We start from the raw sequence: 20,611 nt of genomic DNA on the forward strand, positions 1-20,611 counted from the left end.
CTTCAGCACGTGCCCAGCCCCCTCAGTCTACATCCCCAAAGTGCAGCCTGGCTCCACTTCCACACCCTCTCCCACCTGCCGCCTCCCGCCTGACTCCCGGGACTCCTCCCAGGGGTCCTGTCCATCCTTCAGAAATAAATCCCCCAAACTCCCTTCTCCCCACATCCATTGAGGCAGCCTGAGGGCCCTCCTGGGGTGCCCTATGGATCTGGAGGCTTAAAGTGCAGTCAGCCATGAGGCTTTCCAGATGCTCTGTGCACGTCTTCCTGCCCTGGGGTTGGTGGGAGTGGGGAAGCACGGGACAAGAATCTCCCGGGACCCACAGTCCTGAGTGAGGGGCTAGGTGGAGCTTCCCAAGTCCACACACTGCCTGTGTGGGATGTGGGCGGCCAGCAGGCTCTGGCTGGAGGAGCAGAGGCTTCCCAACGGGGCCAGGAGAGGGAGCAGGTAAGGAGGCCGCTTCCCCTCATCACCCCTGGGGTGTCGGGCCTGCGGCTCCCTCGGGGAGGCTCCTTCTCTGGGTGACCCGACAGTGCCCTCAGTGCTGAGACAGGAGATCAGAGGAGAAAGGAGCCCCGACCCTGCCTTGAGAGGCACCCGGGGAAAGACACGGGCAGAGGCATTCAGCCTGGCGTGGGGCGTGGCACAGGGGGGTGGAGGAGCGTCTGGGGGGCTGAAGCCTTCCTGTGCCAGGGGGAGGACTTCCCAGGGGCAGGTGGGAGCAGAGGTGGGAGAGCACAGAGCCGTGCGGGGAACAGGGTCAGGCTGGTGGGGGCCAACACTCCGAAGGAGCAGATGGCAGTGGGGGCCCCGGGGGCTATTAGCAGGGGGCACCGCCTTCCAAACCCATGCTTGGAAGGGCTGAGCTGGTTGCTGGGGGGCAAGCTGCAGCACCCGGGGCAGGTGGGCTGGCCTGGGGGGGCCCTCAGAGTGGGGGGAGGAGGGGCCAGATCCCACGGGCATCTGGGAAAGGGAGGCTACAGGACTGGGCGCTCCAGGGGCCAGGGCCCGAGCGGGAGCCGCTGAGGTCCAGATTCCTGGCTGAGGGGTGGTGTGCAGAGAGGGCGGGGGAGTGGATCAGCCCGTGAGAATGGTTTTGCACGAGGGTGCTATGTCTCACGGGCCCGGGGCCCTGTCGGGATGAGGTGGACGGGGTGCCGGCAGAGGAGGGGTTCCTTCCTTCCCTCTGAGCTCTGCGGCTAGCTGAGCTTGGCTTGTGGGCAGCAGAGGGCTGAGCTCAGGGTGCACCAGGGAGCAGGACCCTTGAGTGCTTCCGGGGCTCCCAGAAGGCCTCCATGAGGGGAGCAGCCTGCCGGGACCAGAGGGGGTTGGGTCTCTACTGTCCCCCACCACGCTTCCCCAGGCTGCTGCCCTGAATGGCCCCGGCCTGGCGTCCACCTTGCCCCGCCCACGCTCCCGGCACTCGGCCGAGGCTTGACTCTAGCCAGCACGCGTCCCTCAGCTCCCCTTCCCCAGACCCAGTCCTGGCACTGCCCCAACCTCGGCCTCCCCTGCTCCCAGAGAGAAAAGGGCTCTGGAGACTGCGGTGGAGGAGATGAGGGGGAAGGCGGCCGTTTCAGACGCAGAGAAGCAGCGGCTGGAGGCCGAGAACTCGGAGCTGCACAGGGGCCTCCTGCTGTGGGCAGAGCAGAAGGAAGAGCTGGTGCGGCAGGGCGAGCGGGGCCGCAGGGAGCTGGAGACCAGGTGCGCTGGCAAAGGGGCCGCCACGCCTCTCAGCCTCCGTGTCCCAGCCACAAACGGGCTCATCTCCGGGCAGGAGAGCACACTCCCCAAGGCTGGGCCATCACCCCCACCCCTACACCCCTGCTCCAACCTCTAGCCCAAGGCCTACTCCCCAGCCCGCAGGGGCAGAGGTGGGTGCTGTGAGCTGTGCGTGCACGCATGTGCACACAACACACACTCACACTCCTCACCCCCGGCTGTCAAGGTATGGACCAAGAACACCCCCACCCCCACCCCCAGCCCTAGCCCTGAAACAGGACTCACGAGCCCCTGCAGGGCCACCCATGCTCCTTTGGGGCTCCCTGGGCTCGGAGGGAATTACGGGCCCTCACCCTGCCCATTGTGGCCCCCATCTTGCACTGAGGTGACCTCACACTCTCTGCCCTCTGGCTTCTGGACCTCAGTCAAGGGCGCCTGGAGCAGCTGGAGGAGAAGGTCTCGGGGCTCAAGAAGGAGCTGGTGTCAGCCCAGGAGGCGCTGAACTCGGCCCGGCTGCAGAGGGATGTTCTGGAGAGCGAGAGGGAGGGTCTGAGCAGAGCCCTGGCCCGGGTACCCCTCCTGACCGCTCTCTCCCACCATCTGCTCTGGCCCGCCCCCCTCCCACTTGTCTCCTCCGGGGGCCCCAGCCAGTGGGGCTGGCCTACCCTCCCTGGCCGCCAGCCACAGCCACTTCTCCCTGCGTCTCCCTCGGCTCCCCTGTCACCTCTCCTGACTGCAGCCTGGTACCCAGGGGGCCACCATCCTCCTCAGAGCCGCCCCACCCTGCCCCGCCCAGAGCTCACTCCCTCCCTGGCCCAACAGCTCTGCCTGGGCAGAAGGTGTGCGCGTGGGTCCGAAAGTGTCATCAGGGTGACTGGCCCTCCCCCCTGCCCTAGGCCGAGGCCAGCAGCACCGACCTGGAACTGCTCGTGACCCGGCTGAAGTCGGAGGGAGTGGAGCAAAGGGAATCCCTGGCCAAGATGGCTGCCCTGACCGAGGCACTGGCTCAGGACAAAGGCAGCCTGAGCCAGCTGGTCCTGCAGGTGAGGCTGGTCCCAGCGCTGCTCTCGGCACCAGGCCCCCCTCGCGATCCCGCCTCCCCACTTCTCCATTCCTGCCCCGACGGCGGGTGTCGGGGCAAGAGGCCTAAGGGAGCCTGCCAGGCGCTGCGCTGGCCAGACGGAGTGCTCGGCCCAGGGGACTGGGGTGCGCGGCGCGTGGTGCACGGGCCTGGATGCAGCCCTCCCCGCCCCCCCCACCGTGGCAGCTGGAGCAGGAGCGGGACCGGCTGCGGGAGCAGCAGAAGGCGCTGGAGCAGGGGCAGGCGGGCACCCGGGCGCGGCTGGCGCGGGCGGAGCGGCAGCTGGAGCTCGTGCAGTCGGAGCGCAGGGCCCTGCAGCAGGCCTGCGGGCGCCTGGAGGAGCGGCGGGAGCAGCTGGAAGGCCAGGCGGCCCGATTCTGGCAGCAGCGGGCCCAGCTGCAGGAGCAGGTGGGACAGGTGAGGTGCCCGCGGGGCTCCCGCTCCCCCCGGCAGGGCTGCCCGTCTCCCTGGGCGTGGAAGGCCACGGGTCACCTTTAGAGGTCACACTGGCTCAGGACGTCAGCACCAGTGCCATCCGCTGGCAAAGCTAACCGCTAACCCACGTGGCTAGATTCAAAGCCCGCTTTGACACCGGCTTCCCAGGGGTGGGGGGTAGGAGAGGGGGAGGGATATGCGGAGAACGGGTACATGGGGCCTATCCCCGGTGTCCAGGGCCGGTCCCAGAGCCCCCCTCAGAGGATCGAAGGCCTCCGCCCCTAGACTTCCACACGCTGAGGGGGCAGGAGCTTCACTGCTTCCCCGCCCCCCGTCCTGTTTCTCCCCCCGACCCCGGACCGCCTCTGTACTTGCTCTTCGCTCGTGCATTCCTTCTCCGACCTCCGACCTTCCGTGGACCTTGGCCTTCAGAGGAGGGCAGGCTCCGTGGCCAGTGGCACTGGAGCACTTCGCTTTCCTCCAATCCCGGCCCGTTGCCCCACGTGGAACCCTGTGCCTGCAGTCTTAGGCCCCAGGTGGCATTCGGACCCTAGGTGCCCTGTCTGCTCTGGGACGCAGCTCCACGTCTTTCCGTTTCTCCCGGCTCTGTCCCATCCTCTTCCGGCTGATTTCTCCCTCCTCCTTTCACTGGAGTGTGATTTACACTCAGGACCAGTGTGCAGTTCCCCGACTTGTGTGCACCACCTGGCCAGCACCGAGAAGTGGACCGTCTCCCCGGGGCCTTGGGTCCGCCCCGCCCCCAGGCAGCCTCTGCACACCCCCACACTCGGGCTTTCACCTGAGAGCTTCTGGTAAACGGAGCCATAGCGTTGGGGCCGTTTTGTGTCCACCCCCTCTCAGCGTGATGTCGGCGGGTGTCATCGCATTGTTAGGTGTAGCAAGAGCTCGGGGTTTTTTGACTGCATGGTAACGTTTCGTGTGCAAACAAACCACATTTGCTTTCCCATTTCCTTGCTGCTAGACATTTGGGTTCTTTCCGGTTTCGTTGTGATGCACAAGACGGCCGTGGACATTGGTGTGCAAGTCGCGGCTGGTACGGGGAGGGAAACTATGGCCATTTGGTAGGTGTGTGTTGAATTTAGTAAGAAACTGGCAAGCGGTTTTCCGAAGTGCTCGTGTCAGTGTGTCCACCGCCAGCAGCCCGGGCAGCTGTCCGCTGCTCCTCGGCCTTGTCTGCCTTTGGCATCACCCATTTCTACTTTTCAGCTCCTGTGTGTGCGTGTGAAGTTATGTACCACTGTGGCTTTGATTCGCATTCCTGGAGAGCCGCTGGTCTTGAGCGCATTTTCATGTGCTCATTGGAAATTTGTATATCTTGTTTTGTCAAGTGTGTTCAAATCTTTTACCCATTTTTATTGGGTGTTTGTAGTTTGGTTATGGACATAGAGGAATTCTTCACATGTCTTCATGCTTAGTCAGACTGATGTACTTAGAATAGTTTACTCACCTTTGTGACTTGCCTGTACAATTTCTTACTGTTGTTTTTGGTGGACAGAAAATTTTAATTCTGGTAAAATCCAGTTCGCCAAGTTTAAAAAAGTGCATAGTTAGGATTTCCTAGATACTGTCTGAGACATTCTTGTGTGTCCCAAGGACAAGCCAGCGCCCTCCTGTGTTTCCACCCAGCCCTTCCAGGTAGGCCTGTGATCATTGCAGGTTGATTTTTCTGTATGGCAGCGGTTCTCAAAGTTTGCTGCCCAGACCAGCAGCAGCAACACCCGGGAACGAGCTAGAAATGCAGATTCTCAAAATGCTGCATGGAACCAGCGGAATCAGAAACTGCAGGATGGGCGGCAGAAGTCTGGATCTGAGGGAGCCCTGCGGGGGATTCTGATGCCCCCACAATGTGTGGACCACAGGTGTGTTGTGTGAAGGAAGCACTCAAGTCCATTATCTTTCACACTCATGTCCAGCTGTCCCAGCACCATTTTTAAAGATTGTCCTTTCTCCCTTGAATTACCTCAGCAATTTGTTGAAAATAAGTTGAACACACATGTGCACAGATCAGATCGTTGATCTATGCAAATCATTCTGCTCATTCTTTCCCCAAAACCACACTGTCTTGGTTACATAGCTTCTCAGTAAGTCTTGAAATTAAGTAGCATGAGTCCTCTAATCTTATTAGTCTTTCTTTGTTTTTTTTTTTAAGATTTTATTTATTTATTTGTGAGAGAGAGAGAAATAGCAAGAGAGAGCACCATCAGGGGGCTGGGAGAGGGAGAAGCAAACTCCCCGCTGAGCAGGGAGCCTAACGTGGGGCTCGATCCCAGGACCCTGAGATAATGACTTGAGCCAAAGGCAGACGCTCCACCGACGGAGCCACCCAGGTGCCCCTTTATTCTTCTTTTTCAAAATGGTTCTGACTGTTCTAAATTTTTTACATATCCATGTACATTTGAGAATTAGCTTGTGAATTTCTGTCAGTCTCCCCTTCCTTCCCCCACCCCAGAAGCTTGCTAGAAACTTGACTGGGATTGTGTTGACTTTATAGGTCAAGTTCAGAAGCCTGGACTCCTTAGGGACATCGCAGTGTCCCTCCATGAAGGTGTGGTATATCTCTTAATTCTCTCAGCTGTGTTTTGTACTCAGTGTAGATGTCTTGTCCGTATTTGATTAAATTGATTCTTAAATTGGATACTGTGAATTGCCTTGCCGGTTTAATTTTAGTGTTCATTGCTAGTGTAGAGAAGTACAGTGTCGTCTGTGAACTTTGAGTCATGCGACCTTGCCACGTTCACTCGTGAGCTCTGGGGTTTTCCATGTTCGTAATCATGGCATCTGTGAATAGCAACAGTTTTCCTTCTGATCGCGGTGACTCTTGTTTCTTCTTCTCTTGATGCACTAATTAAGGAGATGAAGAACAAGGTTGTAAAGACCATGAGAGTGGCCAACCTTCCACCCAACCCCGTCCCGGGGAAGGAAGTCAGTATATCGCTTCTGTACGACATTATCGATGGGCCTTTCACGGACGCCCCCATCACACTGAGGATGTCCCCTTTCATTCCCAGTGTGCGGAGAGGGGTCCTCATGGTTATTATCATGGATGGGTTTTGAATTCTTTTAAATGTTTTTTCTTTATCAAGATGATCACGTCATTGTTTTCCGTATTCTGTTAATGTGCTGAATTATATTGGTTAATTTTTTGAAGGTTACACCAACCTTCCATACCTGAGATAAACCCTACTGGGGCATACATTAATAGCCTTTTTATATATTTTTGGATTCAATGTTTGGTGAAGGATTTTTGCATTTATATTCATGAAGACTAGTGGTCTGTGATTTTCTTTTCTCATCATGTTTTTGTCAGATTTGGATGCAGGGTCTCATAAAATAAGTTGGGAAATTTATTTATTTCCTGAAAGCGTGATGACGTTGGTGTTATTTCTTCCCTAAATGTTGGTAGAATTCACTAATGAGGTCATTTCAGTCCGGAGTGTTTCCCTTGTGAGAAGAGTTTTGATAATGAATTCAATTTCTTAAACCGGTGTAGGCTCTCGGGGTTCCTGTTGCCTCGCTGTCTGTTCTGCGCCCTGATGACCACACTCACTGTGCGCTCATCACTGCACAGATCAAGCTATTTTCTCACGCCCGTGTCACTTCTTTTCTAACCTGTGGTTATCGATGTATATTGCCTAACTCCAAACATATGGATTTTCCAAGTACCGACTTGTTACCCATTTCTAATATAATTCCATTGCACTCAGAAAACATACTCCAGGGGCGCCGGGTGACTCAATCTGTTAAGGGTCTGCCTTTGGCTCAAGTCATGACCTCGGGGTCCTGGGATTGAGCCCCACAACGGACTCCCCCGCAGGGGAAACTGCTTCTCCCTCTCCTCCCTGCTTGTGCTCTCTCTCACTCTCTGTCTCTCTCAAATAAATACATAAAATCTTGAAAAAAATAAAAAAATAAAATAATAATTACAAAAAGAAAACCTACTCCATGCTATTGGAATGGATTGAAAGGCATACTTTATGGCTCACACACGCTAGTGTGAGAAGAGTGTGCACAATGCTTCTGGTGGATGTAAGACCTATAAATACCAATTACTTCCAATATTGTTTAAATCTTCCATGTCCTTATGGTTTTGTTTGTTTGTTTGTTTGTTTGTTTTCCTTGTCTTATTTATCGGTTTTACTTGGCTGGTTGTTTTTGTCTACTTCTTCTAACAATTAGTGCTGGAAGGGCATTAAAATCTCTATCTGTGATTATGGAATTGTCTATTTCAAACTTTAGTCCTGTCCATTTTTGCCTCATCTTTTGAATTCCTATTATTAGGTGCATACACATTTAGTATTTTATGTCTTCATAATGCATGGACCCTTTATCATTATAAAATGTCCCCTCTTCTCTCCAGTGACACTCTTTTCTTTGATATCTAGTTTTTCTGATCTTGATAGAGCCACACCAACTTTCTCATGCTAAGTGTTTTCATTCTAGAGCCTTCAATATATTTACTTTCTATTCGTGTCTATATACGTAGAGTGTGTTTCTTGTAAAAAGCATATGGTTTGGTCTTGCTTTTATGTTTACTCTGACAGTCTCTACTTGTTAATTGGAGTGTTTGTACCATTTATATTTAATGTAACCATTGATATGCATGGATCTATTCTGCCATCTCAGCACTTGTTTTCTATTTGTCTCATCAAAAACACATTTTTACATTCCTTGTTTCTGGCCTTATTTTGGGTTAGTTGTATATTTATATAGTATTCTACTTTATGTTCTCTATTGGTATTTCTAAGCTATACTTTTTTTCCTTATTATTTTAGTAATTACTCTAAAATTATGATATGCGTAGTTTATATTCAAATAATATTATTCTACTTCAAAAACAATTTAAGACCTTCACAACATGTATTACATTTATCCCTCCCATCCTTTGTGCTCTTGTTGCTACATATTTTATTTCTACATGTGCTGTTATAAACTATACAATATATTACTCATATTTTTGCCTTAAATGGTCACTTTAACTATGTACACACACACTTCAGTTATCTGGCGGAATGCTTTATCTTCACAGCATATTAATTATAATCTTTTTCACGTCTTTGATGACTGCAACATCTGCATCTCCTCATGGGTCTCTTTCTATTGTCTTTTATCTCTTGGTTTTCAGTCACGTGGTCATGCCCCTTGATATGCATAATAATTTTGTTGAATAAGACTTTGTGTTTTTGTAGAGCTAATTTGAGGCTCTGAATGATATCAACTTTTTCCAGAGGGAATTTACTTTTTGCTTTTGGGAAATCAGAGCAGGGGTAGATCACCCTTAGCCAGCCTAGGCTCACTCTGGTTTGTAAGTGGGTTTCAGTCTCCTGTGAGGACCAGCCTATTTCTGGTGTGCCCTAGGGTACAACACAGCTCTCCCAGGCCCCTCACTGGACATGTTGGATGCTGACCAGGACCTCTACCTTCTGGTGAGCCCTACCTCCAGGTTTTGTTTTTTCAATTCTGTTAAGACTGCCCAAAGTTCTACCTGACTTCTCAGATCCTCATCTGCCACTTCTCATTCAGATTCACAGTTTCCTTGGCCCTGTACTTCTTTGGAGTTATATTTAAAAAAAGAAAAGAAGAGAAAAAGCAGTACCATTTTTTTTAAGATTTTATTATTTATTTGACAGAGAGAGAGAGACAGCCAGTGAGAGAGGGAGCACAGGCAGGGGGAGTGGGAGAGGAAGAAGCAGGCTCATAGTGGAGGAGCCTGATGTGGGGCTCGATATCAGGACTCTGGGACCACGCCCTGAGCTGGGCAAAGGCAGACGCTTAACAACTGAGCCACTCAGTGCCCCAGCAGTACCATTTTTAAAAACAATACAGAATCTGAGTCTCCCCTCCCTTGTGATGTCTTTACCTCTCAAACCCCAGCTGCTGTGGTAGCTCTGAACTCCAGGTTAGGTCTCTCTAGTCTCATAAGCCTGCTGAAAGGCTAAGTCAAATTCCCAGCCTTTTAGCTAAGGCCTTATCTTTGGCTGCAAAGGCTCTGGGCCTTGGCGGCTTAGGAGCTGGCTGACACCACAAGGAAAATCTGTGGTGGGGTGTTGGGCTCGGCTGGATCCATGTCTCCTTGGGTCTCATTTTGGCGCCTGTTAGGCCCTCATATGGTTAGTTACGTTGCAGGTGCGCTGCTCAGGTTTTCTTGCTGTTCCAGGTGGGAGGGCTGGTCCTCAACAACCTCCTTCCATCATGAGAGCGAAAAGCTCTGGTCTCTACGTTTGAAGAATTCGTTTTACAGGCTATAGAATACTAGGATAGCCTAGTATTGCCTTCAGCATTTTGATGAGTTCATCCCACCATCTTCTGACTTTCCTTGTTGCTGCTTGGAAATCAAATGTCAGTCTTATTGTTGCTCATTTTAACTTCACATGTGTTTTTCCCCTCTGGTTTTAAAAGGTGTATTTCTTTATCTTTGGTATTCAGAAACTTTACTAAGCCTTGTCTCTGTGACATTTTCTTTGTATTGATTCTGTTGGAGGATCATGGTTCATTTTAAATCTGTGGTTTGATGGATTTTACTGGATTTGGGACATTCCTGTGCAGTATCTGTTCAAATATTCCCTCTCCTAGTGCAACATCAATTGTACACATGTTGGACCTTTTTACCATGTCACATGTGTCTGTTACACTCTCTTCTATGTTTTTCATCCTTTTTTCTCTTCATGATTCAGTCTGAATACATTCTTTTGTCTATCTTCCAGATGAGTAGTCCTCTCTTCTGTCTAAGCTGACATTGAACCCATATATTTATTAATTTTGGTTACTATATATTAAAATTAGATTGTTTCTAGCTTCTAGTTCTGTTGTGAAGTTCTACATCTTGCTATCCATCTTCTCGAATGTTGAATCACAGCTATCTTAAACTCTATGTCTGATAACTCCAGTATCTGAGTACCCAAGAGGGCAGGGAGGCATCAGGGTTTCTGTTCTTACATATGTTTTTTGCCATATGATCCTATCTCCTGATATGCCTGGTAATGTTGAGTAAATGCCAAATATCATAGGTAAAAAATTGTGGCAACAACTTGAGGATCCTGGTGACACTGTTCTTCTTCCAGAGAACACTTACCTTTGGTTCTGGCAGGCAGTGAAGGTAAACGATCACCATAGTCCCTGGTTGAAGTGATCCAAACCTGAGCTTCAGCTTTTACGAGGGATGATCTAGTCTCGATTCAGTTCCACTACCAGGGTGAAGCGCTGAGGTGAATTCAGCTAAAATCTGGGCTGTTTTCTAGGACCCATCTGCAATGAGGGCTCTGAACTTGAGTTTTTGTTGCCCTGAGGCCATAGTACTGTCACAAACTCTCAGTTTTAGAAACTGAGAAATGAAGGCCATAACTCCTAGATCTGCAAATTCTGAGGAGAGAAGAGATGCCAAGTGGTGGGCTCATTCCTCCATGTCCCTCCCTCTAGGTCTCGGCTCCTTCAGTCCCCGCTGCCTTGGCAGCTCTCTGAGGCCTTGTACAGCTGCCCGTTTCGTATTCTGTCCAGATTCTTGTGATGTTCTTGATGGAAGTGTTTGCAGCAAGTTAGTCCTCTGCCATCTTCTGCTGCCATTGCTGTGTGATGTTTCCTGCCCCCAGACGCTTGTGGGCCAGCCAAGGTTATCATTTAGATTAGCGGCTGGCTCTTCCCTGGGATGCTCGGTTCAGGGCCTTCTCCACCATGGCTGTAAGAGTGGAGGTCCCTCTGCTTTGGAAACACACATGTGCACTTCTGAGGTCCAATCTGTCTTCTGTCCACTCTCCTCCCCAGCTTTTCTTCCATGCCATTCTGCACAAAATTGCTTCCCTTCTCTTGAGAGACCCCTCACCCTCCCACTCTCTGCCAGACTGTCCCTTCCCCCTCCCCTAGGTCACATGCAAGAAACAGGCCCTGGAAGAGCAGCTGGCCCAGAGCCTGCAGGACCAGGAGGCCCAGATGGACACTCTGCAGAGGACCCTGCAGGAGAAGGAGGCTTTGTCTGAGGAGCGGACCCAGCTGCTGGCAAAACAGGAGGCCCTGGAGAGGCAGGTCCAGCTCACAGCTGAGGAGGCAGCTGACCTCAGGTACCTGGGGCCCTACCAGCAGGTTGTGTCCACATGGCCTCACCCTTGAAGAGCCTGGAGTGCGGCAGGGGGCAGGCACTTACTCAGAGACTGTAGGGCACAGAGCAATTCTGTCTACTTGGGAGAGAGGCTTGGGAGAGGGGCAAACACAGTGCCTGGATCCGAGGAGCATCTAGAAGTGAATCTAGTGAGAGCCCTGGGATGGCCCTCCTGAGCAAGGCGGCTGCACGGGCTGGATTCCAAGTAACCAGAAACCCAGTTCAGACCAGCAGAAGGAAGGCATGGGATGTCTTGCTCAAGGATCTAAGAAGTTCAGGGTGCACAAGGCTTCAGGCAAGGCTGGATCCAGGTGCTCCCACAGTGCTATCAGAATCCTGCCTCTCCCTGCTCAGTTCTACTTAACTCAGGGGATTTTGTTCTCGGCAGGCTCAGGATAAGAGGTGGCAAATGGTCAACAGCCACTCCAGGCTCTCTCCTCCAGCAGACATATTGCCCTTCTCCCCACAAAGCCCCAAAGCTGCTGCCATTGGCCAGGATGAGCCCCTTGATGTTCTAAACCAGTCCTGGGAGTTGCAGGGCTCAGGTTTGAGGGCTGGAGTCACATGCCCATCCCTGAAGCCAGGCAGTGTCTGACCCAGGGACCATGAGATTGAGGGCAAGGTGAGCTTCAAAAACCATCAGGAGCCACTTCCAGAAGACATGAAACAAGCACTTGGAGGTGAGAACAGGGTGCCTCTAGGCTACTGCCCAGGGAGCTGAGCTGGTCCACGGTCTCTGTGGAAATCCAAAGCTGGTGGCTTTCTGCTCCCAAACTGGTGGGCTCTCGAGAACATCTAAGTATTTTTGTAGAAAAGTTTCCTCCTGGAATCCCAGTTTCTTGGGGTCATGAGAACCCTTCGAGTCCCAAGTCCTTAAACATCCTCACAGACAAATCTCTTCTGCAAATGAAAGCTGACAGAGACATTGGAACAGAAGCCTAACGAAGACTACTTTGGGTCAGCAGAAGCGGAGTGTCCCTGCCTGTTGCCCCCTCCCAGGCCCTGCGGGCACTCAGAAGAGCAGGAGTGAGAGGCCCCTGCCACCTGCCAGCACCTGCTGCCCGGATCACCGGCAGAGGCTTGGCAGAGGCCTCAGCAGCCCAGGATCCTCTCTCCAGGCTCAGCACTGACCTCTGGACCCAGGACCTCTGCACATGGCAGCCCAGTGGCCCCCAGACAGAGCCAGCTCCTCGTTAAACAGCGTTTCACAGTGAGCAGTCTGAGCCTCTGCTGACAAGGCTGCGTGGGATTCTCCAAACCACGTCCGCCCAGCACACAGGATCCCCGGTGCGCGTAGCAAGTGTCCATCTGGCTGCTCGGTGGGGCTGCAGGGTCTGACCACGGCAGGGTTAATGAGTCCCAGGTAATGCTGACAGCCGGCAGGTGAAGGAGTCCTGCTGCAGCTCTTTGCTTCTCCTGCGGTGGGCTGGATAACAGTGACAGAGGACCCCGGGGATTCAAGGTCCTGCAGCCCCCACAGCCAGGCCCTGACGAGGCTGCAGCAGCAGGGACACGTTCTCAGTTCACAGGGTGCCAGCTCCCTTGCCTGCCAGAAAGGTGGGTGGAGTCTCTCCCTGTGCCTGTCTTCACCCTGGCTACTCATGCCGGGCCTCTGCTCCTGGAGGCCGAGACGCTCCAGGGCTCCCACGGAAGGAGAGATTGGACATACATACCTTAGATTCCCAGGCTTTGAGGAGACAGTGCTGGTGTCTGGGGGGTGGAAACCACTTCTCCCAGAGGGGACCAGGCTGGTATCTGGGAGGAGGTGGGATCAAGGTGTTGAGGAGAGCTTTCCCTGCAGAGGGGGTGCTCATGCAGACGTGGGGAGTGGGGAACGGGGGGGTGCTGGCAAGGATAGGGACTGGGGGGGGGGAACTGGATATCAGAGAAGTGAAGTTTCTGGGCTCTGCAGGCATCAGGGAGCCCTGGAAGGTGTCGATGTGCCTTACCGCCCCCCACAAAGGTGGCAGCATTGTGCAGGGAGATGGGGGACCCGTCAGGGTCAGCAAGGCTCTCCATGGCCCACGGCCTTCCCTGAGCCATTAACTTGGGTGGAGTTGTGTGTTTGCTGTTTGTGTGTTCGTGTTTGTGGTGTTTGCACGTGTGGTGTTTGGCCGGTTGCTTTCTTTGCCCTGCGTCGCCTGGTGCAGGGCAGAGCTTCGTGGCGATCGGACCACACTCGTTGGCTGGTTGGTGCTGACGGCTTGACTGTCTTCTGGCAACTACCTCAAGCCGCGGTATCACGCTCCCCAGAAGCGAATGCTGCTGCGAGTTGCTGCGCACCGTGCCGTGCACTCTCTCGACATCGGCATCTGCGTACGCAGACACGGAGCAGACTTGCGTGACGGCACCGGGCCGCGTGAGCCCTTCTGCTTGGCGCCCGGCTTCTCAGAGACAAGAGAACAGAGAAGCGGGTTTCCGCGCTCTCGGCGACAACTCGAGATGCACCAACGTTTCTAATGCTCTGCCGTTGATCAGCACGGAAGCCACGTCCAGTCAAGGCCCCGACGGAGCTGTGGCGAGCGTCTCGTGCACGCCGCGTTGCTTCCTCCGTCGTTTCTAAAGAACTGGCACTTGGCAGTGGAGTTGCCGGCTCCAAGATAGGCACACTTTAAATTTTGAAATTTCCCAGCCTCCCCTCCGCAAAGACAATGGTCCTCACATCCTTGCCAACGTTGAATATTACCGCTCTTTAAAGTTCTGTCAGGCCGGTGCGCACGCAGTAACCTCTCCTGGTTGTGCCTTGAACTTCCTTGAGCGTTAGAAAGGCTGAGCAAGCTTCGCATGTTCATTCTCGCCTCGTGTTTTCTTTGTGAATCACAGTCATTTTTCTCATTTTTCTGTAGGATCAGCTGACTTTCTGTCATTGATTGACAGGAGCTCTTCCCAGATGGTGGATATTAACTCTTTGTCTATTTAGTACAGATTTTTTTCTTCAAGTCTCTCCCTTGTCTTTTAAGCTAGTTTATGCAATCTTTTCTGCACAACCAGCCCCCTGCCTTTAAGTGTATTTAGATTTGCTGGCCTCTTTATTTTTGCCTCCTGGCTTTTGTGTCTTACTTAAGATTATAAAATACCCTTCTGTGGCTTTTTTGACTTTTTTTTTTTAAGAGAGAGAGCATGCGCACGAGCGTGGGGAAAGAAGGGGTGAGGCAGAGGCAGAGGGAGAGAATCGTAAGCAGGCTTCACGCCCAGCATGGAGCCCAACACAGGGCTCCATCTCACGACCTCGAGATCATGACCTGAGCTGCGGTCAAGCGTCAGACGCTCAACCGGCTGAGCCACCCAAGCGCCCCTCTACTATTTTTATTGTTCTGAGTTGTTTATTTGTTGTTTGTTTTGTTTTGGTTCATTTAGCTTTTTAACCCGTCTGGAAGATTATTTTGTGCAGGGCCTAATATGGTTTAGAGATTTAAAATGAATGAGATGTGCACTCTGTGTATCTTCTGGCTGATGAGCCTGGCCTTGGCGGGCACCGTTCCATTGTCCAGCAAGTACGCTCTGCACCGCCCGCGTCGGCAGAACTGCCTGGGTGACTGGCCCACTGTCTGATGACTCTCTGCAGGGCCGAGAGGGACTCTCTGGAGAGCGGCCTCTTTGAGACCCAAGAGCTGTCAATGCAGCTACGGGCACAGCGGGAACAGCTGGCGGGAGAGGCCCAGAGCGTGCGGCTGGCTCAGCAGGCCCTGCAAGGTGCTTGTCAGGCAGGCTCTCTCTGCTCCTCTCCCCCCTTCGGTGGATCTCTTTCCCCAGATGTGCTGCTCCCACTCCCCAGTCCCCTGTAGGGGCACGAACACAGGCCCGGAGCTCATGGGGCTGAACGGCTCCTCCACTACTGTCTGGGAGGGATGGGCCCCCACCCCACCCAGTGCTGGGTCCAAGCGCACAACTAGGCGGTGGCCTCAGGATCAGCATGCTGGCTCCCCGCTCCTCTCCCGTGCTCCCTGTGCAGCCTGCCCTGCCTTGGGTGGCCTGGCCATAGCCAGCACAAGGTGAGAATTTAGGACACACACACTGCAGTGGGGCACGGAGGGCTTTGCCACCCCTCCCCCAACTCTGGCAGCCCCTTCAGGGCAGGTGGCTTTCCCTCTGTGGGGCCAGCACTACACAGGGAGTTCGTAAGGACCACAAGGGGTTCCATGCTGTGGGGGCCTTGGGTCCAGTCCCTGATGGCACCTGTCACTTCACAGTGGAAATTCAGCAGCTGACAAGTACGTGGGAGGCCCAGGAGACAAAGCTACAGCGGGACATGGGGCGGCTTCAGCGACAAGTGGCACAGCAGGAACGGGAGGCACAGCTGGCCCTGGAGAGCCAGGCACTGGCCCACCGCGAGGACCTGGCTCGGCTCCGCAGGGAGAAGGTCTGCTTCCGTTGTGCCACCCAGCTGCCTGGTCACTTCCCCAGAGTCCACCATGTCCCAAAATGCAGCAGACACTTGCGGGCGGGAGCCTAGGAGACCAACCAGGAGACAGAGGAGCCCCAGACATGCTGTGGCTGGGGCCAGAGGAGGACTCTTCCTAATTCAAGTGAGCCTGGGCTCTCCAGGGCCTGGAGCGTGTGTGCAGAAGAGGCCAGACCTCAGGTCGGCTGAGCTGGCTACAGTCTGAGGGCCAGTAGCTGGAGGGAGCTTTCCCTGCAAGCCTTGCTTGACATATTTTACAGCTTATGAATGTGGAGGCTTAGGAGAGGTTTATGAACCGCTCCATAAACGTGGGCGGCCAGGTGGTGAGACCCAGCTCCTGCTTCAGTGTCACTGTGCGAGACAGGGGGTATGTGGCTGACTGGAGTGAACCAACTCTGGGGACCTGTCCTGCCCTGATGTCCCATGAACCAGATCTCACTTAGGACCTGCTGGTCTCACATGTCCTGACCTATGCAGCCTTCACAGCCTGTCCCTTTGCATCGGCCCAGGAGACGCTGAGTCTGTCTCTGACAGAGGAGAAGGAAGCGGCAGCTCGCCAGTTGGAACAGGAGAAGAAGCTGGTAGCAAAGAATGCAGCCAAGAGGGAGGCTCTGAAGGAGGAAATTCAGAGCCTGAAGCATGAGAGGGATGAGAGTCTCCTCCAACTGGAATATGAGATGCAACAGGTAATGAGGACTACGAGGCAGCAGGGAACCCTCACATCCACTTCACTGTGCCTTCTCTGACCCAGCAAGAGGGCTCTGAGGGCAAACTTTCTAGGTCACTGCTATTGCAGCTTTGGTCCTCCACAGCAGTTCTGGTGGACAGACATCCACCCACCTACTCATCCATCCTTCCACCCATCCATTCATCCATCCATCCACCCATCCATTCATCCACCCATCCATTCATCCACCCATCCATTCATCCACCAATTCATCTATCCATCCATCCAACCACCAATTCACCCATCCATTCATCCATCAGTCCATCCATCCACCCACCAATCCATCCATCATCCATCCATTCATCCACTAATCCATCCACCCATTTATCCATCCATGCACTTGACTGTCCCTCCATTCATCTGTCAATCATCCACCCATTCACCTGAATAGCCATCCTTCTATCTATACACCCAGCTGACATCCCACATCCATGGCCATCTATCCACATACCCGATTTCCCATTCACACACCTAACCATCCATCTATTCAACAATTTGCTTAAACATCCGTCCAACCAACTACCCATCCACTTGTTCATATGACCATCCATCTATCCAACCACTCACTTGACCATCTGTCTATCTATTCACTTAAACATCCTTCCTTCTCTCCACACATCCATCTGTCCTTCCATATCCACCATCCATCTCTGTGTGTGACCATCCACTCACCTGATCAGCCGGCCAGCGTGTGGAGAGCTGACTGAGCGTAGGCACGGAGGCTGGGCCATGTCAGACAGAGTGAAAGGTCCCGTGGACCGCACTCGGGACAAGGGCTGCCCCTGGGCTGACGCTGCTCCCCAAGCAGGGATGTGAAGGCAGGAGCACACCGCGTCCTGGCAGAGGCTTTACTCCCAGTGTTGTGCCGTAGCCTCTCCTTAAAGAGGCCCCTGACCCTTACGAGCACCCCCGCCAATCCTGCCAGGCCCTGTCACTGAAAGAGGCAGAGGGGAGGCTGCTGAGGGAAGAGCTCTCCAGGTCCATGCAGGAGCTGGAGCGTGTGCGGCAGGAGGCCCAGAGCCACCACGAGCAAGCCGAGGTGAGCCCTGTGGGCCCAAGCAAGACCCTGAGCACCCGGCCCAGCCACCGGCACTGCCCAGCAGGTCAGACAGACCCCAGGTGCACCCCCTTCCTGCCTGGTCCCGGGGACACAGGCCCCTCTATCCTGGCCCCCCGAGCCTGAATATCCCCCAGAGAACGTCCAGGTCTCCTGCTGGGAGGAAACACTGTCTTAACGGGAAGGAAAGACCCAATGAACCAAAGCTGGTGGTGGGTGGGGGCTGTGAGAGCCAGTCCCTGCTCCCCAGCAGCAGGCTCGGCCAGGAAGAGGCCACAGGAGAGCCAGCAGCAGAGAAGGGCGGAACCCAGACCTGGGCCCGGCCAGGCCTGCGGACACGCAGCCCCGCCTGTCTGTGAGCCTGGGCTGCACTTGGTAAGATGGAGCTTCAGGAAATGTGTGTGATGCCTCCTGGGGCTGGCTCATTAGACGGGTGCCTCCAAAGGAGAACCCCAACCTGGGAAGGCCAGCATTATGCCCGAGGCAGACCCTCACTGGGAAGGACACCCACACATAGGCATCCCTGGGGGATGAGGGACGGGAGAGACCCCCGTAGGTACAAGCCCCCGCTGCACTGAGGCTGCCTCGGGCAACCAGCTGGGGTCACCTGGGACTCCCGACTCCATCAGGAGCCCATGTCCAGGGGACAGGGCGGGCAGCTGCAACTAGGACTCAGAGTGGAGGCAGTGACCCTGGGGGACCTGTGCCTCCATCCCATGGGTGGAGCACCCACTGCTGTGTCCCATGGGGGGGCCTCAGCGAGGGTGTCTCTTCACCTTCCACCCCCGCCCCATGCTGCCTGACATGGTTACTGGGAGCAGAGCTGCCTGGACGGGCTGCTGGCACCTAGGAAAGTCTTATCCAAGAGCCTCTCTCCCTGGAGCCCCCGCCCTGCTCTGTCCCACCCTTTGGCTGGGTGGCCCTTCCATGGGCACAGCTGGGAGGAGTGAGGGGCCCAGGGGGTTGTACCCTCCTTCTTCCCATCCCCACTGAGCTGCCCCCTCAGTCCCACCCATGGTCAGGGAACCAGCAACGCCCCCCAAGACCCTGGGGGCTGACACCCCAGCTCAGAGAGGGGCCTGCTCAGGGGCCTTCCCTCATGCTGGCTCTGAGTCTCTGCCCAGACTGGGGCTGGCCTGCCAGCAAGCGGGGCACTTCAGGGAGTTCGTTAAGGGTCCTTTTGACACCTTGGCATGGAAAGTGGAAATTAAAACCAACCAAGAAAGGAGAGAGAGGAGAGATGCAGCTGAGGAAAGCCAGTTGTGGGATGCCATCAGAAACAGCCCTGGCAGGCGGAGGGTGCCCTGTGTGCCCTGTCGCTCACAACCCTTTCCGGGGCTTCCCGGCAGGGGAACCACAGCAACGCCAGGCCCGTCCTGGGAGCACAGCCAGACCAGGCCACCCAAGGTGATACCTGTCAGCGGGGAAAGACAGCAGGGGCCGGGGAGGCTCCTTCACCAAGAGCAGGAGACAGGGCCTGATGGAACCCCAGCCCAGTAGTGCCCTCGCTCTGCAGCGGCCGACCACATCCCGGCAGGCGGGACCGGGAAGGTCTCTTAGAGACCCGCGCAGGGCCAGTGGCGTGGGCGCATGCGACTCTGGGAACAGGGAGCCCACTCCGCCGCCCGCCGCACCAAGGACACCACCGCCTGGGGGCCCCGACCACCCTGAAGCCAGGGCAGGGAGGAGGGCGTTCCCGGCAAGGAAGCTGGGTCAGCCTCAGGCCCCGGGTAAGTAGGTGGTGTCCTTACTCGTGGACAAGTAAAGCTTCGAGCTCTGCCGCCTTGCCTGGGACCCAGAGCACACGCCCCTCCTCCACGTGCCCACCGGCCAATGCTGGAGAGGGTCCGCTTGAGTGCGAGGCCCCAGGAGGGCAGACTCGGCCAAGCTGAGTCCCAGATGGATGTCTAGGCGGCCTGAGTGTGGCAGTGAAGTCTACGGGGGCGGTCCCACGGCCCCGAGCCCCTTTCTAGGAATGTCTTGGCTGCTCACACGTTTAGGCCCGCAGCGATTGCGGGTGTCCCCTCATGCCCCCCACCTATGCGACAGCTCAGGAAACCAAGCGCCAGGCTGAGGGGCCCCTGTGTTCACCTGGACTCAGGGACAGGGCTCCCCCTTCCCCACCACTGCCACATCTTCTGAGCTGGGGTCCGCCTTTCTGGCCCTATGTGGACAGGCAGGGTCCCAGAGAGGGGGACTAGAAGCCCTTCGTCTGGGAAGGGTGAGCCCCCCCGCAATGACCCCAGTGGACCCCCACCTATAGGGCCCTGGGACCTAGGGGGCTTCTCCCATGCCTGGCAGGCCAGCGAGGATGGAGGCCCAGCCCTGAGCTCCTGGGTGTGAACACCGAGCTCACTGCCCAGCCCAAGGAGTTCCGAAGTCTGTGACATTTGAGGGCAGGGCCCTCTCTGCCAAATGGCTGTTCTTGGCCCCTCAGCGGGGTGGGCCCAACAGCAACATTTTAGGGATGAGAGAGGTCAGCGCTTGAGTCCCTGACTGGGCCCCTGCCACCCACCCTGCCCTGGCCTTGGGCCGGGAGACCCCAGAGGAAAGGCGTGGGCGGCAGGGTCAGCTCCCCGCCCTGCCATGGGAAGACCCCTCTGGGGCTTCATCACCTCGTCCCCTGGGAACCTGGCACGGGTGGCGTTGGCAGCAGTAGGCGTGAAGACCCTGAGCCCCAGGCCACGCTCTGCCCCTGCCCACCTGGTGCAGCCCAAGCGAGGACAGCATCTGGCTGCTCACGTGGGCCGGAGCAGACCCCCAGCTGCCCCAGCCTTGGGTAGCCCCTGGATGCCATGGCCGGCTTGCTGCTCCCTCCAGGCTGCCGTCAGCGCCACCCGCGGAGCTGGAGGCCCTGCAGGCCCAGTTCGAGGAGGCCATCTCAGCCCATCGGAGAGAGGCCGTGGCCTTGGGCGAGAGTCTCCGGGAGATGGCGGCAGAGCGAAGCGACGCCAGGAGAGAAGTGAGGGGGCTGTCAGGGGAGCGGGGAGGGGAGGGGTGCCAGGGGACGGGAGAGGAAGGGTGTCAGGGGAGGGAGGAGGGGAGGGGTGCCAAGGGAGGGGGAGAGAAGGGGTGTCAGG

General features: G+C 55.4%; 1 protein-coding gene across 1 annotated transcript in view; it reads left to right on the forward strand.

Annotated features, from left to right (window-relative positions):
• Positions 1-20,611, forward strand: part of CROCC2 (ciliary rootlet coiled-coil, rootletin family member 2) — a 64,433-nt gene that overhangs the window by 22,229 nt on the left and 21,593 nt on the right. The window contains exons 12-20 of the mRNA XM_034642725.1: positions 1,522-1,704; positions 2,148-2,292; positions 2,619-2,765; positions 2,990-3,220; positions 11,114-11,307; positions 14,911-15,038; positions 15,536-15,705; positions 16,257-16,433; positions 17,400-17,513. Coding sequence (XP_034498616.1) covers positions 1,522-1,704; positions 2,148-2,292; positions 2,619-2,765; positions 2,990-3,220; positions 11,114-11,307; positions 14,911-15,038; positions 15,536-15,705; positions 16,257-16,433; positions 17,400-17,513 — 1,489 coding nt within the window. The remainder of the gene's footprint in view (positions 1-1,521; positions 1,705-2,147; positions 2,293-2,618; positions 2,766-2,989; positions 3,221-11,113; positions 11,308-14,910; positions 15,039-15,535; positions 15,706-16,256; positions 16,434-17,399; positions 17,514-20,611) is intronic.

This window comes from Ailuropoda melanoleuca, chromosome 2 (assembly GCF_002007445.2).
Source record: "Ailuropoda melanoleuca isolate Jingjing chromosome 2, ASM200744v2, whole genome shotgun sequence".
NCBI lineage: Eukaryota > Metazoa > Chordata > Mammalia > Carnivora > Ursidae > Ailuropoda > Ailuropoda melanoleuca.